This window comes from Protomyctophum parallelum, assembly GCF_964188405.1.
Source record: "Protomyctophum parallelum genome assembly, chromosome: 12".
NCBI lineage: Eukaryota > Metazoa > Chordata > Actinopteri > Myctophiformes > Myctophidae > Protomyctophum > Protomyctophum parallelum.
In genome coordinates, this window is record NC_139712.1 from 28,422,251 (window position 1) to 28,442,265 (window position 20,015).

General features: G+C 44.8%; 1 protein-coding gene across 1 annotated transcript in view; it reads right to left on the bottom strand.

Annotated features, from left to right (window-relative positions):
- The window catches only part of LOC310868292 (tyrosine-protein kinase Yes), a 47,878-nt gene that overhangs the window by 13,775 nt on the left and 14,088 nt on the right, over positions 1-20,015 (bottom strand). The window contains exons 2-8 of the mRNA XM_083778653.1: positions 17,866-18,180; positions 13,901-14,000; positions 12,398-12,496; positions 12,091-12,194; positions 10,877-11,026; positions 5,000-5,155; positions 3,977-4,156 (exon numbers count right to left, since the gene is read on the bottom strand). Coding sequence (XP_083634779.1) covers positions 3,977-4,156; positions 5,000-5,155; positions 10,877-11,026; positions 12,091-12,194; positions 12,398-12,496; positions 13,901-14,000; positions 17,866-18,172 — 1,096 coding nt within the window. The 5' untranslated portion in view covers positions 18,173-18,180. The remainder of the gene's footprint in view (positions 1-3,976; positions 4,157-4,999; positions 5,156-10,876; positions 11,027-12,090; positions 12,195-12,397; positions 12,497-13,900; positions 14,001-17,865; positions 18,181-20,015) is intronic.

Consider the following 20,015-nt stretch of genomic DNA (forward strand, 5'->3'; position numbering starts at 1 on the left):
TGAGCACGCTCCTCCTGGAGACGGAGTTGCAGGGTCCGATTGGCCCCTCCGGAGACGCTGTGCCGGTCGTAATCCTGGCAGCCGTCATGTTGGCTGTTGGACAGCAACGTGAGGCATTCAGTGACCGTATGAGAGCAGCGTGAAACAATAGCCGAAGTAGCTCCGATGCTATGGCTATGTCATAGACGAGTTGGTGTGGCACCTTGAAAGCAGCCTATCTGGAATGCTAAGCATGCTAGGGTGGCATCGGCCATCCAACGAGGTTGCTACTCCCGACCTCGAAAAGGTTAGCTAAACAGCTAAACAAACCTAGCTTTACATTGTACATACCTGTAATGTTGAGGGAAGCAGTCGGTAGTCGAGGGTCGTTGGGGAACCACGTCGAGTGAGACTCGTGCCTTCGGCCGCTGCGTGAAGTAGTAGTAGTGTCGGTGGAGGCCTAGGACTGCATCCGACATCCCGTTGTCGCAACCACCCGGCTCAGGGGAGCCTCGTTGGTGGGCTGACGAGATCCCGCTGGAGGGAGAGCAGCACCCAGAGCAAGCCGGTGAGGCCTGGCTGATGTCTTGGGTCTGGCTCCACAGGCCTGTTCACCAGTGCGGTGAAGAGCATGTGGAGCTTGTTGTCGGCGGTCCGAGCCGCCTTCCCGGCAGGGGAGGAGCCCAGGAAGGACTCGTCACGGTGTCTCTGAGACGCGTCAAGGTTGAGGGGTCTGAAGAGAGAGGACGAGGCGGTGGGCTGACGAGATCCCGCTGGATGGAGAGCAGCACCCAGAGCAAGCCGGCGAGGCCTGGCTGATGTCTTGGGTCTGGCTCCACAGGCCTGTTCACCAGTGCGGTGAAGAGCATGTGGAGCTTGTTGTCGGCGGTCCGAGCCGCCTTCCCGGCAGGGGAGGAGCCCAGGAAGGGCTCGTCACGGTGTCTCTGAGACGTGTCAAGGTTGAGGGGTCTGAAGAGAGAGGACGAGGCGGTGGGCTGACGAGATCCCGCTGGATGGAGAGCAGCACCCAGGGCAAGCCGGCGAGGCCTGGCTGATGTCTTGGGTCTGGCTCCACAGGCCTGTTCACCAGTGCGGTGAAGAGCGTGTGGGGCTTGTTGTTGGTGGCCCTTGTCACCCCCGCAGGCCATCTTGGGTGTTGGTGTAGCTTGAAGAAGGAACCAGCAGTCCAAGACATTGTAGAAGCACTTCACTTTTAAGTTATAATATAATATCATTATAAATAATAATATATAATATAACAAAAATTTTGTGAGGAAAACTGTGTAACTCACAACCGGATAAAGGAAGAAAAGTGGTGGTGGAGTAGAAGAGTAGGACTCGTGGTGCTCCACTGGGAACTGGGGAGGGCTGTCGCCACCCCCGCAGGCCATCTTGGGTATTGGTTGTAGTCTGAGAAGAAACGGTAGCCCAAGAGGAAACTTCTATTTTTTTATTCTTATTTTCCAAGTTATAATATAATATTATTGTTTTCCAACTAATAATATATATTACAACAGTAATGTAGTGTGAGGAGAAGTAGTCTGGTACTCACAAAACAGTGTAGAAAGAAGGTGAAGTTAAAGTTATAATATATAATATTATTGTTTTACAACTAATAATATATATATTACAACAGTAAGAAGACAAAGTTACAATATCTATATTATTGTTGTACAACTAATAATATAAATATCACAACAGCAAGTAGTGTGAGGAGAAGAGTCTGGTACTCACAGAACAGTGTTGGAGAACAGGAGACTAAACAGAGAGAAGCCACGTTTTACAACTGTGGCGACGAGTGAGCTGTTTAACTGATGTTGCTTGAAAAGGAGCCGGACTACGGGGAAGGCCGCAAAGCCTGGGGCTCGCGTAGCGAGGCCGGCACGCTGTGCTGCTTTAGGTCAGACGACACAGAGCAGGGCGGACTTCCGTCGGTAGCGCGGATTGCGTCGTGTAAGGCGGACCCGTGGTCTTCTAAGCCGCACGTGCACGGGAAGCTAGAGAGGGCTAAGTGAGCGCCTGACGGCCGGACACTTAGCTAACGTCTCGCGGAGCTAAGAGGCTAGCGGCTGCGCTAGCGGGAGCTAGCTAACCCAAGGGGCTAGCGAAACTGCGGAGGCTAGATAGAGCAGCGCCTGGTTAGCTGTTAGCTGGGCAGGTGAGCTAGTGAAAACTTCGGGTCTTGTTCTAAGGCTTACGGTAGTGCTACGTTGTGCAACAGTAGACTAAGGCTAGCAGAACAAGGGACGCACGTGGCTAGCAAGGGGGAAACAAGTTTCGGGGAAGCTAGCAGAGGACAAACCACAAGTCGCCGTACGGCCCACTTGAGTTTTGATGTCCTTAAAATTAACTTACGGGCTTTTAATGCTGGAACGTCCGTGAGTGAAGAGAAGGACACCAACGTAGGGCTGCGAATTTCCGCGGCACAAGTCTGAGACCCGTCCTGATGGAAAACAATATTCAACAGCCGAAAGGTGATTCTCTTTGATAAGACGTGTATGCGATAGCACAGAAAGCGAGGAATGACGTTACTCAGGGCGGACCTCAGGTTATATACCTGGTGGGTGGTCCATATAACCACGCCATGAGTGACAGTTCACGATCCAATCAAATTGTTCCGTGAGTGTATGTTAGGCTGTGTGCCTGCGCCATCTAGTGGCTTGGACCCCATATGACTCTCTCCGAGAGATACTTAAGATAACTCAGAGTTAGACTTGGTCCCCAGACAAATATAGTTAATATAGTGTCACAACTCACAATCATTTTTACCACTTTAACCATGTTTTATACTATAAATATTTATACTAAAATCGTGACCATGTGTGCAAATCTTTGAATATATAATTGTTTTATTTTAAAGCAAAAGAAAATGACTCAAATCATTGCTTCTGGGTCTCCCTGGTCACAAACTATTGTTTAGAATAGATGAAGGGGGAGGGGGGAATAGCCAATTGGGGGTCCTTGACATAAAAAGGTTTGAGAAGCACTGAGGGTCCATTTGGAACCCACTCTGAGAACCACTACTGAGCCAGACTTTGTGATCGCCTCTTCCGAGCTCTGGAATTACCCTGCTTTTTGAGAGGTTTCGAGAATATATTACACGCCCAATCAAATATGTGGACCTATAGCCAATATCCACAACTCAACGCCAGGATGTTTTTTTCAATGCAGTACATTGTTGTCCTTGATGGAATCGATGGTAGGTCCTTAATGTACTTGTAACTGATACGTATATGGGCGCATGGATGATGTCTGTCTGGATGTAGGTGGGTAGAATTAGATCCTTTGGTATTTAGGCTTGTTTATGTGTGTTATGTGTTTATTTGCGTGTGAGGCCTGGCTTGGGAAGGGAATGGATTATAAATGATCCGATCTGAAACAGGCTTATTTTCATGCAAGCTAGCGTGCTCGCTTGTGTGTTTCACCCACTGCACACAAAATGTGGTGGAAACAGAGCTACACTTTCTAACTACCTGCCCACTGTACCAAGACATCAGAGACAGACACTTCCCACAGACTACAAACACCCAAAGTGAGTTTGAAAACCTCCCATACCTTCTGGGAGAAATACAACAATGTGCGAACACAGCAGCAAGATTTGTGAACTAGTCTGTTACGATAAAAGGTTAGCCAATGGAATACAACCACCCTAAGGACTACCAACCATTGAGTTTCTTGCACTATCTGTACCGAGTGTACGTCTGACATAGACGTACTGCACATATAAATAGAGCTTCTACCTTTGAACATTTTAAATCTGAGCCTTTTTTGTATACTATTTAAACAGTTCCTGCTAATTGTTCCAAAAGTGACTGCCAAAGATTGCTGCCACTATTTAGATGGGTTCTATATAGGCTACCTTTGGCCATGTACTCGGTCACTATGTAGATGGGTTCTATATATACCTTTGGCCATGTACTCGGTCACTATGTAGATGGGTTCTATATATACCTTTGGCCATGTACTCGGTCACTATGTAGATGGGTTCTATATATACCTTTGGCCATGTACTCGGTCACTATGTAGATGGGTTCCTCAGACACCACCGCATACAGAGGCACCAGCTTGTCGTGACGGAGCTTCTTCATGATCTGCGCCTCTTGGAGGAAGGCCTCCGGGGACATGGTACCTGGCTTCAGGGTCTTGATGGCTACCTTGGTGGTGCCATTCCATGTGCCTACACACAGAGAGAGAGAGAGAGAGAGAGAGAGAGAGAGGAGGCGGGGAGAGACAGAGGGAGATACCATTAACAATTTAGGCATTTAGCAGTCGCTCTTAATCCAGAGCAATTTACAGTAATTAAGGACAGTAATCTAGGAACCAGTCAAAATAGTATAATATCCAAAGAAATATTATAATGAAACTCAAACTATAGGATGCTAGGGCAAATGAACACGACATCATGCTATTTAAATGTCTTTAACCTTTGCCAAGGTGGAGACTGAAGAGGTGAGTGTGGCCCCTTAAGGGTCCATTTGGTTTCATACTTTCATTTTACACTCAAGAATTAAAGAAGGGTCCATATTGGTTATCAACTCTCCATCATTTAGCTAGGGACCACCTCGAAACCCCCTCAAGGACCACTGGTGGTCCCCGGACCACTGGCTGAAAACCACTGCTCTTGAAGATTTCCCCCAAGAGGGGATGCTACTCCCTCCGGAGATGGAAGTACAACAAACAAGAGGAACGCATCTGCAGGAAATGGACAATTCCCGAGCCTCCGGACAGAAATAGCTTCTGTGTGGGACAGTGCAATGCATGCATGCTGTAGTTGTATACGTTTGTGTAAATGTACATCCATCCATCTCCAATATAAGTTTGAGCTGATACTAGGGATTCCATCTAGATGATTGAAAGCTAACCCACTTGCACGTGTGCCTATCTGGCACATGGGCATGCTATTTGTATATATTGTACTGCAGGGGTTCCCACACTGTGTGACTGTGTGTGTGTGTGCATGCTCGTGTGTGTGCATGCTCGCGTGCGTGTCTGAGTGTGTCTGTCCGTCTGTTCGTCTTACCCATCCAGACCTCTCCAAAGCAGCCCTGGCCCAGTTTGAGCTCCAGACGGAGGGACTCACGGGGGATCTCCCAGGCGTCCTTGGCCAGACCCTGAGTCTGAGGCTTGACCGTGGGACACACCGCGGTCAGCCTGTGGCACAGGCCGTCTGCGTGCTCTAGAGAGGGAGAGAGAGAAGACAGGACATGACCTTGTTAGTGGTCACACTCGCTACCATTTTCCTAAAGCATAGTAGGTCGTGAAATTTTCAAAAATGAGGTAGATTATCCTTCTCTATGAAGGGCAGAATAGACCAGTTCCACCTGAAGTGGGAAAAATGTATTCACTATTTATATAGTATAGAGACCAATTCAACCACCTCATTGTCTCCACCAGGCCGAAGGCATGTGGGGAGAGTATGTTTTGCACTCCGTCCGTCCGCGTGTCCGTCCGTCCGTCCGTGTGTCCGTGAACAGCTAATCTCGGCCACCGTTAACCCGGTCGATGCCATATTTTGCACACACACTCCCTGGATGCCAACGATGAACCTCTGCCCCAAACTTTCCAGAACGGCCTGTTATAGCGCCACCAGGAGGCCGCTTTGTGCAAAACAAGTTTTTGCACAGTACACCTACAGATTTTGTCCAAACATCACGCAAATTGGTACACAGTCTCTCTAGAGCCATTCAACGAAACGGGTCTTTCACATTTATCAGACTCCATCCTGATTGGTTAAGATTGGCTTCCAAAGTTCACAGGAGTGCTCAGTTTCAAACAAAATGCTGCAAATCATGAACACATTGCGTGATTTCCGTGAAATTGTGCACCCACATTCCCACTAGGCCGAGGACGAAATGCCACATGAACAATTTCAACTCAGCCTCAAGGTGGCGCTATAACTGGCCGAAAAGTGTTTTTACCTCTAACTGCACGGATCTGTGGATAACCTGGTGGAGACCTGTGCCCGGAAGGGCACTTTTTCTAGTTTGTATATGTTTTGCTGTATTAGCGTAGATTTGATTATAATCACACACAAGTTATAGAGTGCAAGGTCCAAGTCCAAGGTCTGATTACTTCCTCCTGCTCTGTCAGGTTGCATGGTTGTAAAACGACGCTTACTGACCATCATCAGCTACACAGATTACCTGTTCCTGCTGTACATTCTTACAAGTCAGTAAGCTTCATGAATACATAGGATGACTTGTTTTACATTAATTCATTTGTAAACCTATATTATGTATACCATATATTATGTTTTTCTTTTATGGAAAAGGATTAATGGATGTTTTTTTCTTTCTCAGAGCCCCTGGCAGGTTTTAAGATCGTCTTCTACTATTAATGGCTCACCTGGCTCAGATATAAGTACTGTATACTGGATAGTGCATATCTTTACATGGCAAATAATGGTAGTCAAGTTAGTCCTCACCGCCAGTCCACAATCATCCGAAATGTGAATACAACTTCATGCAACATTGTTTTCAGTGTTGGCCATAACATTTGTTCCCAACAGTAATAATCCCTAACCTGACGCTGCCAGATCCAAGAAGCTTGCTACACAAATTTGTTTCACAGCTTATTGGGATCTGGGATCGCGGAAGCAAATTCGATGACGGGGCTGTTCCTTTTTTTCAAGATACTTGGTAGATGATTGGATGGGACCGTCTGTCTATCACCGTGTGGGCGTGCAAACACAACCAATCATATTGACGTGTCTATATAGCTTCACATCCGGTTTCGCACATATCCCGCCCTTAGCTCACGCTGATTGGTTCGGTACGGAACGGATTTGTGTCAGCTCAACTCCCTGAGAGATCCCAGATGAGTGCTGTGTTGGGGAACATGGTTACCCAATACCGCCCCCATCTGGCAGCGTCAGGTTAAATAATCCCCTCATCTGTAGTAGATTCCTAACACTGTGCCAGCAGAACCCCTCTGCCCACCTCCCGCCACAGAGACTGGATAATCCAAACAGGAGAAGAGAGTAGAATGACAGTAAATTACAACCTTAATCCCACATAAACAGGACAGGAATCGGGTTAGTCTTTGCTCTTTGGATCCCTAACAGACAGAAGCTTGCCATCGACTACTAGGATGATTAAACCACCGCTTTCCGAGTGCCATCCAATTGTAAGCATCATTTAACACTTTCGGAGCTTTAAATTCATCCTACCTAGGCTGCCTAGATTGTCTTATTACCTTTGGAGCATACGCCGAAGAATTTGCAGCTTTGATCGGTGAAAATCCGGCGAAAACATGCCGCCATTATACGATGCGAGACGAACACAGCCTCCACAGCATGTTGTAGTCCAAACAAACCAGCCGTTCACTTGCATTGAACTAATTTTCCCAGAAGCCCTAGCAGCCCAGAGCATGGCTTGATTTTCCGGTTTCATCATCATAACGCGACGGCCTCGTCACCAGGTCCGCGACAAATCCACTATTTTCTAATTATAAAAAAACGGCGAATTAAACAAATAGCGGGTTTAGCGTATTACGCAGAACTGACACCTGGATTAAATAGCGGAGAACGCGGGTTACGCAGTAGAACTGTTAATGCTCTCTGACATGTCAATTAGTGTAATTTGATGTTGTCTGACATGTGTGAATTTAGACACTTGAAAGCACTCGATCATGAATCATAAAGGAGAGGAAGTGTGTGTGTGTGTGTGTGTGTGTGTGTGTGTGTGTGTGTGTGTGTGAGGGGGGATCACAGTTTTAAACAATCTCCACTGACTCGGAGGTGAAACCACTTACAAAAGGAGCAAGTCTCCATCAATAATTCAATAAGACGGCCATTCATCTGCCTTCAGAGATAAATATATATTCTAAAACATTCAGAATGTCAGGGTGCATGCGTGCGCATGTATGCACGTGCGCGTGACCGTGCAAGTTTACGTGCGCGTTTGAGCCGGCGTTACATAGACAAAGCGTTGCTGCCATCTTGGAGTGATGGCGGCAGCGCCATCTAGTGGTGATTCCAAATATTTAAGGATTCTCATCTCTTTATATAGAATATCTTTGCTTAAAGTATACAGCCGAATGACTCGTGTTAGGTGGTCAGATGGGTTTTCAAGTGGGCCCTGGATCAAGTGGACCCTGATCCAGAAAAGGTTGGGAACCGAACCGCTGCTCTAGTGTGTTGCTGTGTTAGCCTGGCATGACCAGACTAATATCACTACATACAGTAGATATTAGTCAGGAACTTCCGTGTGGAAGCTTTATTTCCTTCCAAGGGACGGTTAATACAAACAGATTCCAACGTCACAGCAAAAAAAAGTCTCACTTTGAATAGTGGGCTCTGATTGGTCACCCACAACTCTGGGGTGAGCGAAATGTAATTCAAAAGGCTATGCAGGTACTACCGTGTGAACCTCACAGTAGAGGCACCAGGTGATTCTCACTCATCTTGATTCAATCTGGGATGCAAAGACAGCAATAATAATAAATAACGAACAAGAGACAGAGAAAGAGAGTTTGAGAAGACAGAGCGAGACAGAGAGAGAGAGAGAGAGAGAGAGAGAGAAGGAGTCAAGGAGTGGTGGAGAATGGAGACAGAGCTCCACTTCTTGACTGCATGTGACAAATATGAACACATGCACATTTACTACCCGAAATTCACAGAAATAACAAAAACAAGGATACAGTTTGACTCTATCCAGGCGATCCCCTACTTATTAGGTGAAAAAGCTGAATGTTCCAGGTTGGCAGCAAAATATGTATCGGCCTGCCACAAAATGAGGGACAATGGGTGAACACAAAGTCTACTACAATGATATATATAGATCAATGTCATTGTCTCCACCAGCCGAAGGCATGGGGAGAGTATGTTTTGCACTCCGTCCGTCCGTCCGTGTGTCCGTCCGTCCGTGACCAGCTAATCTCAGCCACCGTTAACCCGGTCGATGCCAAATTTTGCACACACACTCCCTGGATGCCAACCATGAACCTCTGCCCCAAACTTTCCAGAACGGCCTGTTATAGCGCCACCAGGAGGCCGCTTTGTGCAAAACAAGTTTTTTCACAGTACACCTACAGATTTTGTCCAAACATCACGCAAATTAGTACACAGTCTCTCTAGAGCCATTCAACGAAACGGGTCTTTCAGATTTCTCAGACTCCATCCTGATTGGTTAAGATTGGCTTCCAAAGTTCACAGGAGTGCTCAGTTTCAAACAAAATGCTGCAAATCATGAACACATCGCGTGATTTCCGTGAAATTGTGCACGCACATTCCCACTAGGCCGAGGACGAAATGCCACATGAACAATTTCAACTCAGCCTCAAGGTGGCGCTATAACTGGCCCAAAAGTGTTTTACCTCTAACTGCACGGATCTGTGGATAACCTGGTGGAGACCTGTGCCCAGAAGGGCACTTTTTCTAGTTTTGCTTATGTTTTTCCTTGTCTTGTTTATATTATTTGTTCCGATTCTGAATATGTATAATTTATTTACACAGTAGTCCAGTGTTTCCCAACCTGTGTGTCGCGGAGCTTTGGTGTGCCGTTTGATGTGTCTAGGTGCTCCGCTTGATTTGACCGAAATGAACAATCCCTCCCCCGACAGCAATAGCTACTGAGCTGCAGGCTTCCTATTGTTGCGTCGTTGTTGTTAATTAGACGTGCGACCACAGCAACGGCGGAACAATAGACTCTAACGACCATAGGAATGTAAAAGGAATGTTAATGCTAATCGCCATCACCTGTACTCGCCTGGCAACTTTACTGTATAAATGGGGCACCAGAAGACGCTACATTTCGCTCCCTCCAGAAAGACACCACCAGAACCCGACAGCAGCACACACAGCGCCGCCGAGTCAACACTGAAAAGCCGTCTGTTCGCCACACTGTGCGAGGAAATGGAGGCGGAACATCAAACTCTGCTGTTGCACACCAAAGTTCGATAGCTTTCAAGGGGAAAAGTTTTGTCGCGTGTATATGAACTGAGGGAGGAATTAAAGTGCTTTCTGTCCGCTGAGCAATCCAAATATGCCGAACTGTTTGCAAATGAGTACTGGTGTGCAAGACTACCATACATGGCGGATATTTTTATCCATCTGAATGAACTGAACAGGAAAATGCAAGGGCGAAATGAGAATATTCTTACAAGCACGGCAAAACTGAACACATTTCGGGAGAAACTCGCCATCTGGCGGCAGGCTGCAGGCAAGGGAAAGCTAGACATGTTTCCTTGCAGCAACGCTGGATACAAAGACCATTGTATTGTGGCAAATATTTTTGTTCTTGTTTTTACAACTCCTTTTTTTATTTAGAAGTATTACTTTGCATTGACAAATTGAACATGTGTGTGCTATATTTTGTAAATGAGTTTTCAAAAATAAATTGATGAAACTGAGGCAATGTCTCTGTCCTTTTCTTTCTCTTCAAAGAGTCATTTGATGAGTGCTGTCATGTGTGTTTTTAAAAGTATATTGGGTTCAAAGAAGTTTTACTCTGTCAAAAGTATAATGTGTTTGGTATCAAATACGTTTTACTATATATATATATATATATATATATATATATATAGGCCTATATATATATTATATAGGCCTATATACATAATATATATTATATATACCCCCCCGGTATATCTAGGTGTGCCCCGAGATTTTTAGGCTATGAAGTGTGTTCCCTGGGACAAAAAAGGTTGGGAAACACTGCAGTAGTCGATGGCAAGCTTCTGTCTGTCCAAAGAGCAAAGACTAACCCGATTTATAAAAAGAAAAGTTTTTGTTTTATACTGTACCATTCATACTGTATGTAATACTTTGGCAATATAAGAATGCTTGTCATGCCAATAAAGTTATATTTTAATTGAAAAAATTGAGAGAGAGAGAGAGAGAGAGAGAGAGAGAGAGAGAGAGCGAGAGAGCGAGAGAGAGAGGAGCCAGCGTGTGTACCTGTGTAGTGTTTAACCAGCTTCTGCAGTGTGTCGAACTGTGCCCTCGTCGTGATGTAGTAGCCGCCGCTGTCCAGCTTCCGGATCTTGTAGTGCTTGACGTTGTCTCCTTTGGTATCGTCCCAGTCTCGGATGGAGAGGGAGTAGGCACCTGACAAGAGACCATGGGACCATGTGTCAAACCAACCATCCAACCAAACAACCAGAGGTGGAAAAGGTACTCACAATGTTTACTTAAGTACAAGTACCAATACTGCAATGTAGAAATACTCAGGTGCAATACTCAACAAGTACAAGTAAAAGTCTGGAGTAAAAGAACGAAAGTATTGGCAAGTACCAAAAGTAAAAGTGCTCATTATGTAGAATGTCCCATTTCAAGTTTTCAAATGTATTAAGATCTTTTGAAAATAGCAGATGTACAAGCTCACAATGCATCACATCGTGACGCATTGTGAGCTTGTAGATCGGCTATTTTCAAACGGACGAAATGTATATAGGGCTGAAGTGGGTGAATATGCATTGTAATAATAATCAAAATCTACAAAGTAACTAGTAACTAAAGTTTCCAAATAAATGTAGTGGAGAAAAATACATTTCGATCCGAGATGTAGTGGAGTAAAAGTAAAAGTATTGGAAATTGAAAATACTCCAGTAAAGTAAAAGTACCTCAAAATGTTACTTAAGTACAGTACTTGAGTAAATGTACTTTCCATTACTGCATCCAACACATTATTCTTTTCCGTTAACCAAAGATAGACCAAAGAGGAAAAAGCAATCGCTACGCCACATAAATACTTGACGGAATAAAGCAAAATTTTAATCTCATGACTGAAAATGTAATGAAGATATTTGTGCCTGTTCTACATAGAGCTAACGCAAGTTCACAATAAATCACAGGTTGAGGCTTTAAACGTTGCTTTTCATGACATTTCTTAGACTTATTGGCGTAGAAATGCGACAAAAACTAAAAGAATCTCCATTAATTCAAGGCTTAGTTCATAGAGTGTGTAATTGATATACAATTATAATTATTTTGGGTGAACTACTTCTTTAATAAAAAATAGCTGCTCGTCGTAGATCTGCTATTTTCGGTGAGCAACATGCTTTCATAGAAGACATGCATGGCTTCTATGGAATCCAAATGCCTGAACTGAGTCGTGGCGATTGAGAACTAATCCATGAACACTTAATATTACGAGCACAGGATGTTGTCACCTTTAGTGGTTTCACTTTCTCGCACCAGGAAGGTGCCTCGATGGTTCCCCGGATTCAACAGCAACCTCTCAGCATCTTTACGGCCCATTTTGCCAAAGTACCACCTAGACAAAAAGACAAGTTATTATAATTTCACTTTTGGTACGTTAAAAACATTTAGACGGAAATACTTTTCACTCAAGCAAAATGTGGACTGCCGGTATAGTAGCAGAGTATTTCCACATTGTGGTATTACTATTTTTACTTGTGAGTACTTTTTCCACAGCTGGACAGGATAATGAGGATTAAAGAGAGGAGGGGACCTTACTCTTCTGCTTGGATGGAGTCCGCAGGGGCCACGTAGTTGCTCGGGATGTAGCCTTTCTTCCCCGTGTTGATGGAGTGAGCCTCCCACCAGTCTCCCTCGCTACAAGGACCACAAGGAGTCAAGGACAGCTCCATTCAAAAGGACACATAATGCGTGATTCATACTCTGCCGTGCTCAGCAAATAGCAGATATGCAAGCTCAAAACGAGTGACGAATGTGACTCGTTGTGAGCTTGTATATCTGATATTTGCAGCATGCAACAATAGCGCGCAACTAAGTCTGTAAGTATACATCAGGCTTAATTATTTATTACATTAATTCTGATAATTATTATGACCTCTCCTCCAAGTGTTGTAATTGTAGCCCTTACGGTCTATGGCAGGGTTCCCCAATAGGCGGCCCGCGGGCCATTTGCGGCCCACAGAGCGCCCCCTTGTGGCCCATGAAAGAATTTCCAAATTCCCAGATATAAATGGCATTAAAAGGTCAGTAGCCTATGCATGTCAAACTGGGCATTCTTTTCAAATGGGGTCTTGCCCTGAAAATGAATTTTCAGGGCAAGACCTCGACCTCGCGCGTGCAGACTCGGCCCCCAGCCTGGTACGCTAGTCAAAATATGGCCCTTGAGGAAAATTAATTGGGGAACCCTGGTCTATGGAGAAAATGTATTCACTAATACATTTAATTAACAGCGTTAAATTCGTTAAATAGAAAATAAAGGGCTCCGTTAAGATCTCCATAATATAATGGTCAATGACTGTGTCAGTCAGACAGACAGACAGACAGACAGACAGACAGACAGACAGACAGACAGACAGACAGACAGACAGACAGACAGACAGACAGACAGACAGACAGACAGACAGACAGACAGACAGACAGACATTTTGTTAATTATATGTTAGATTATAATTATGATTAAGGTTCGTTTTAGCAGGAGTTTTCTCACCTCAGCCATTGCGGCATTAAACAAACTGCCCCACCAATAGGATGTTTTTTTGTGAATAGTATTGTATACATGTATTGTCTTGGTGTTTTGTGCACTATGGTAAATGTGTTTTTCAGTTGAACTGACTGTGAAGACAAATATCCCTGTGGAGACAATAAAGACTATTATCATTTACTGAAGGTGGTAACAGTCCATTTGCTTAGTTTTCCCGCCCTGATTCTGTTCCACTATTCTTTGAACATAATTCCCTTCCATTTTCACAAGTTCACTCTATTTGGTACAATATTTCGGGGGCATATTTAGAATATGTGCAGGGTTGAGTACATTCAATCTAGTTTGCATTACTACGATCTCTAATGGAGGATTTAGTTGACACAATGAAATAAAATGGCGATAGTATTCAGTGTGGGGCAGACAGCCAGATTTGGGAGACCAGTAGCCATATCTCTCTCTCTCTGTCTAATAAGTCAGACTCATAATCCGCCATAGTGTAGCATGATGGCCGTTGTGCCAATAAATAAAACAAAACAGAACAAAGGAAAGACTTAACATACGTGTTGTTGATGATCTGGAAGCGGTCTCCCTTTTTGAATGACAGATCGTCCGACGTTCGAGCTTCATAGTCGTACAAGGCCACAAAGAACGTTACACCACCTGAGAAGGACAGGCAGACAAGAGACACGCACAGATATGTGAACACAGATATACAAACAATAACACACTGACCTTTGTGTCACATAGTGACAGAGGTGACACTAATAATATTAATACTATTACAGGTACATTGAAATGACACAGTGGAGAGGCTCCATGCAGAGAACCAGCGGGTGCATTCATGGCTGTGCTGCATAGCTAGGCTGATTAAGATAAATGTGTGTCGGGTGACTCGGGTCGGTGGATCAGAGCCTGGTTCGTATTGATTTGTCTTTGAGTTGTGTAATACTATTAGGCGTGTACATCGTCAATGTCGGGCAGAAACCTCTTATCTCCATATTATAAAACTTTGTGTTAATTAATGCCCTACCTACAGATTCAAGTATGCAGTTGTTCTGTATGGCCCCCCTTAATATTTTAAAAAGATGCATCATTATCAGTCCTCATGAGAGGATTATCATCAATCTGATTTGCAGAATACATTATTTCCCCTCTTGCATTCTCGTCACACAAAAGCATCAAAAATAGCAGATCTACGAGCTCGAAAAGCACCACGAAGTGCTTCATATACTGTCTGATTGCGAACGCAGTGAGCACTAACTATGAGACCCTGCAGATCATGTCTGTGTGTGTGTGTGTCTGTGTGTGTGTCTGTCTGTCCCGCTGTGACACCACCCGCCCGCCACCAGAGGGCGCAGCTGTAGCACACACACCAGGGGGGCAGTCAGCCAGATATTTCGTGAAGCCTCATTTGAAATCGGTAGTTCATATAATGGCCTGTTGTGGCGCTGGACTGGACCCAAAAAGCCCCATAGCTCCATAGAGGCCCATGTATTTTGGCCCAACTTCACCTAGACTGTATTACCTTAATAAACATGGTCATGAATACTTTCTTCTTCCAGTCACTAGTTTAAAGTCTCATTTCTAATGTCATAATATTCTTTTTGGAAAATTATGGTCCCATTAATTAAAAAAAGGACCTTTAAGAAAAAAAACCATCGCGTATGTTCTGAGGGGCGTGGCTACCGTTACAGTCTATGATCGGGATTCCCCTCCCACTCGAGTCAAAATAAAAACCAACGGAGAAGAAGGGGGGAAGTCCCGCCTCGTTGTCTGGGCAGCCAATGGCCAGCTGGTCCAAAACGGAGCCAGCCAATGGCCAGCTGGTACCAAACGGATCTAGAAAGATGGCGACTTACAGTGCAGGAATAACAGGCTTCATTTTACGTCCATGTTAGACCCGGCGAACGCTTTGTCCATATTTTTTACAGTCTATGACACACACACACACACACACCAGAGGGCGCAGCTGTAGCACACACACACACACACACACACACACACACACACACACACACACACACACACTGCGTTCGCTTCCCGCGTTTGCGCGTCTTACTTGTATACTGTATCAGACGTGGACGGTAGGCGAGTGCACTGCCGGTCTGCACCATTGAACAGCTGAAAGCCATGGTGGAGAAAATAAGTGGAAATAATGTGAGAAAGAAAGGAGACTAAAAGGAACTCTCTGTCTCTCTTTTCTTTTTTTCCCTGAATGCCTTGAAAAGTGTAGACATTAGGAAGAGACATGAGGAAGAAAGTAGACAGAAGCACAGAGCTGGCCATGGCGATAACAACACTACTAATAATAAACTTCAATTTAAAAGCACTTCAAAGGGTTACAATTTGCTCATCCTACGCCTTCACTCTCAGCTTTCTTACCATCTCAATTAAAGCAAATAGAGTACAAAAGGGGCCAATTGGACTGACAACTCTCCCTCTCTAAAAGCACAGCTTTGTGTTCTTCACCGTGTCTAGGGTGCCACAATGCACAGAACCAGCTCTGTGTAGATGAGCGCATGACACAAGGGCAGTAAAAGACCATGAACACTCCCCTGTTGGACACAGGATCATCTTTATATGGCATGACTCAGTCGCAGGCAAGACATCTACACGTGTCTGTCTGTCACACCTGTGCAATATCTCCCACACCACACCATGAGCCTCAAATGTCTTGTGCATACTGCCAAGGACGTAATATGGAATAAAGAGTACTTCTTCAACACCGTTCATAACATTTTGCTTACTGGGCATGCTGGCAAATAATGGCAGTCGGACCTCAAGGCCAGTCCTAGTCCTAATCACAATTCTTACATAATCGCCTTATCGCAGTTATTTGTGCATAATCGTCACAATCATTTCCATATTAAATATGTTCATACAGGGGGGGGGGGGGGGCACAGTGGCACAGTCGGTAGTGTAGTAGTGCTGTCACCTTCTATCTGTGAGATCTAGCCTCACAGCTAGAAGGAAGGACCTTTCTGTGTGGAGTTTGCATGTTCTCCCCATGTCCCCTAGGGTAGGTACCCTCACAAAAAACATGCAGTAACTACCTCCCTCTGGCCAGCCTGATGGAGGGGAAAGGAACTGGTCGGAATAACGTGTTCAATCCACCACGCACTACGTACGGCCGGGGAAACTCTCCCGTCAGGTGAAAAGAAGCAGCTTGGACTCCTCATGCATAGAAAGAAGCATGAGGTCAGTCCACTGCCCCCCCAGGATTACATTAGATAATTGACACTGGGTGAAAAAATGGTTTGCAAAATTGTAAAAAAAAACTAAATCATTTCAGAACTTGAATGAATGAATGAATAGTTAAAATACAGTTGTATTTGCATAATCAGGGGTGGCACCGAAAAGCTGTAGGCTGAAGCCAAAGGTTATTTTGCTTACCCCTAGGACCCCTAGCACGCGCCCCTAGGACGCGCCCAGGGGGCCGGCCCGGTTCCGGCGCGCCTCCCACCATCGAGAAGTGACAGAGTTACCTTTCCATGGTCGGACATACAGACACAGACAGACAAACAGACACACAGACAGACAGACAGAGCTGCGTTTTGGAGCGGAGGCTCCGCTCTGTTTTCCGTAGCTGTCTAGTGGGGTCTAGTGGGGTGTTGGTGATAGGCTGAAATGTAGTGATATCCTACTGCTTTTGGATCCACAAAAACACACCAGTGTGCAACCACCAATTTATATTATTTCTTGAAGTATAAAGTTCTTAAATATGAATGTTATTTGTCATATCTGTGCAACTTTAGGTTACGGAGCCTGGGTATAAGAACAAAAAGCCAAACAGAAATGTAATTTGAAATTCTATTCATAATGTTTCCCGGCGACAGAAACACAAGTACCGGTAAATGATAAAATATTTTGTGACAATAATTTATAATCGTCACAAAATATTTCATAATTGTGACGACACTCCTAGCCAGTTTACATTGGTATGCCCACACCACTGGGAACAATGCTGCCAACAGTAATCCCCTTATCTCCCTGCAGAATCCAAACAGTGTGCCAGTGCCAGTGATCCCGGCCCGCCACGCCAGAGGGTGCGGATAATCCAACAGGGGGCACGATTACAAGTTTAATCCCACATAAACAGTATGTCCACAACTCAAACCCTAAATCCAGAACTCAGGCTGCAAGAGTTCTCTACCACAGTGGTTGTCAACATGTGGGCCTGTACGGGCAGGGGGGTCCACAACTAGACCTGTGCCCGTGGGGCACCGGCCTACTTGGGAACGATGCAAGTTGGGAACAATAAAAATAGGGAATGCATTGCATAACCCACCCTAAGATGCAATACTCCTGCTTCTGTTCTACATACTGCCAACCAGGTGATGAAATCACAGATTGAGGCTTTAACTTTTGCTTTTATAATTATGCAATATCCAAGACCATTGAACATATTGCTAGTTTGACCACTTTAAATGATCTAATCTTAAAATAATAACCGTTGCACAACATGAAATCAGTCACGGCGTCTGAGAACTTTATAATCCACGGACACTCGGACAGTACTGCTTACCTGTGACGGCGCCAGGGAAGGCACCGGGCACAGAAGCACCGGAGAAGGAAGTGGACGCTCCGCCAAACGGCGTCATGGCCGAGGAGCCGCCGAACGGGGTGTGGTTGAAGCCGGCCACGGCTGCCGGGCCCGCTGCCGCCGCCGAGGGACACTGGTTCTGTTGGAGCTGGGTGGGGTCCGGTCCGTAGTGGCCTGCGTGCGGGGCGGGGCCGGCCGAGGAGGAGGAGGTGGGGTCCGACGCAGGGACGTTGTCCGGTCGGTACTTCATCACAGGACCCTTGTCCTGTTTGCTCTTGATGCAGCCCATGGTCTTGTCTGAATAACACACACACATACACACATGAACAGAAGAACGCACAACTCTGATCTAAACAAATAATTTGGCTGCGGAAAAAGCAAAAAGTGGTTAAATAAAAGTATTGTGGTTAATTGTAGTTAAAATGATTTGTGATCCAGAACTTGGATTAAAAAACAAATTACCCCAAAATGAGTATGGACCATGGCAACATTTATAGTGTTTATGCCTGGGACATGCTATATGAAATTATAAATGTGATAACCCGATATTGTCATGCGAATCAAGGCAACAGCCACAGGATAAGCCATGTCGTGTAAACTGGGGCACACTATGGTAAATCAAATTTAAATCACTGTAAAGTGTGAGGTATAAATGCAAATGGAGGGGTAAATGCAGGCAGTTTTACATTGTTGTCATTTGTCAAATATAACTGATAGGTCATTGCAATTAAATACAGAGATTATGCCATGCTTACAAGCAACATTTTGATGAGACATAGATTTGACTCCAAAGCCATGTTGCACTGCAGTGGATAGAACAGTGCAATCAGCATGTGGCTCTAAAGTCTAAAGGACTTTAAATCCTGTAGGTTTTTAAAAGAACGGTATGAATGACATGAATATGTATATTCCCTATTGCTGTATATAAATATGTAACCTTTCCATTATTAGTGCTGAAGTCAGGCTCAGGCTAAAGTAAAGTACCAATATCTAAAATTTGTACTTAAGTGCAGTACTTCAGTAAATGTGATTAGTTACTTTCCACCACTGCTGTGTACACAGCTTATCCTTTCGGGGCCCTCCCTCCCTTGGACCTCTCCAGAAGCATTAAAGAGCCGGCGTGTCTCCCTGCTGCATTGCTCTCATTCCTCCCTCTCTCCAACAGAACCGGCCAGCATACGTAACACTGACTGAGGCATTACTTGGCGGAGAAGAGGGTCCAGAAAATATGGAGGCAATCAGACATGCTCGATGAAAAGGAGTCTTTTTTTTTACTCAAGGAGATGAATCTCTCGCAGATCTTGAAATAATAGCCTTGATCTTGGGGAGGCTACAGGAATTTTTATTTCCTCATCGGAGTGGGCAGAGCCTATCGAGTGAGTTCATCGAGTTCCTCCCGCCCGAACTGCCAAAGGAAACCCAACAAAACGGGGACAAGCCGAACCGCACAAACCTTTCCATGGAATTGGAGCACTTTGTTCACATAAAATCCATACAACTGGTTAAAATTACAGGTTACGGCTCGTGCCTAGTGTGCGCATTGGGGTTGTCTCCTATAAAATGGTTTCACAAGCGGTCGGTCATTGGAGATGGGTGAAATGCAGAGTTTTTTTTCAATAGCTTGAAAGGAATTATGACTATAAATCGAATCTCAGACGTCCAGAAAGGCACGCTGGCAGAAAAGAAAAGAAAATGCTTTCAAGATTTAGCCAAGCTTCCCTTTAAACTAGAATCTGGTGTCATGGAAACATTAGAAAGCAAAGTGCTTGTTTGGGTCGACTGTGGTGGGCTTGTAGTTCATCAACAGAGGCAAGAGAGCCCAAGGTGCTGGGTCAGCAATGAACTCACCACTATATAAAGATGCCGTCCAATGCCTTGATCATATCATATGCAGTAAAAACGTAAAAGGTTGCATGCAAAATTATTTATGGCACTAAAGTAAAACAATCTATGGAACCTGTTAATAAGTCAAAGTTGAACAAAAGTTTGCGCTTACAATACCAATTACACTATAGTTTTGTCTTTTGTGGATTCATTCGATTTAATAATATCCTGTAGTGCAGTGATATTCAACTGGCAAGAAGTTTTCTTGTTCTTTTCTTGCTTTCTGGCCCTGGGAAACCATATTCCAA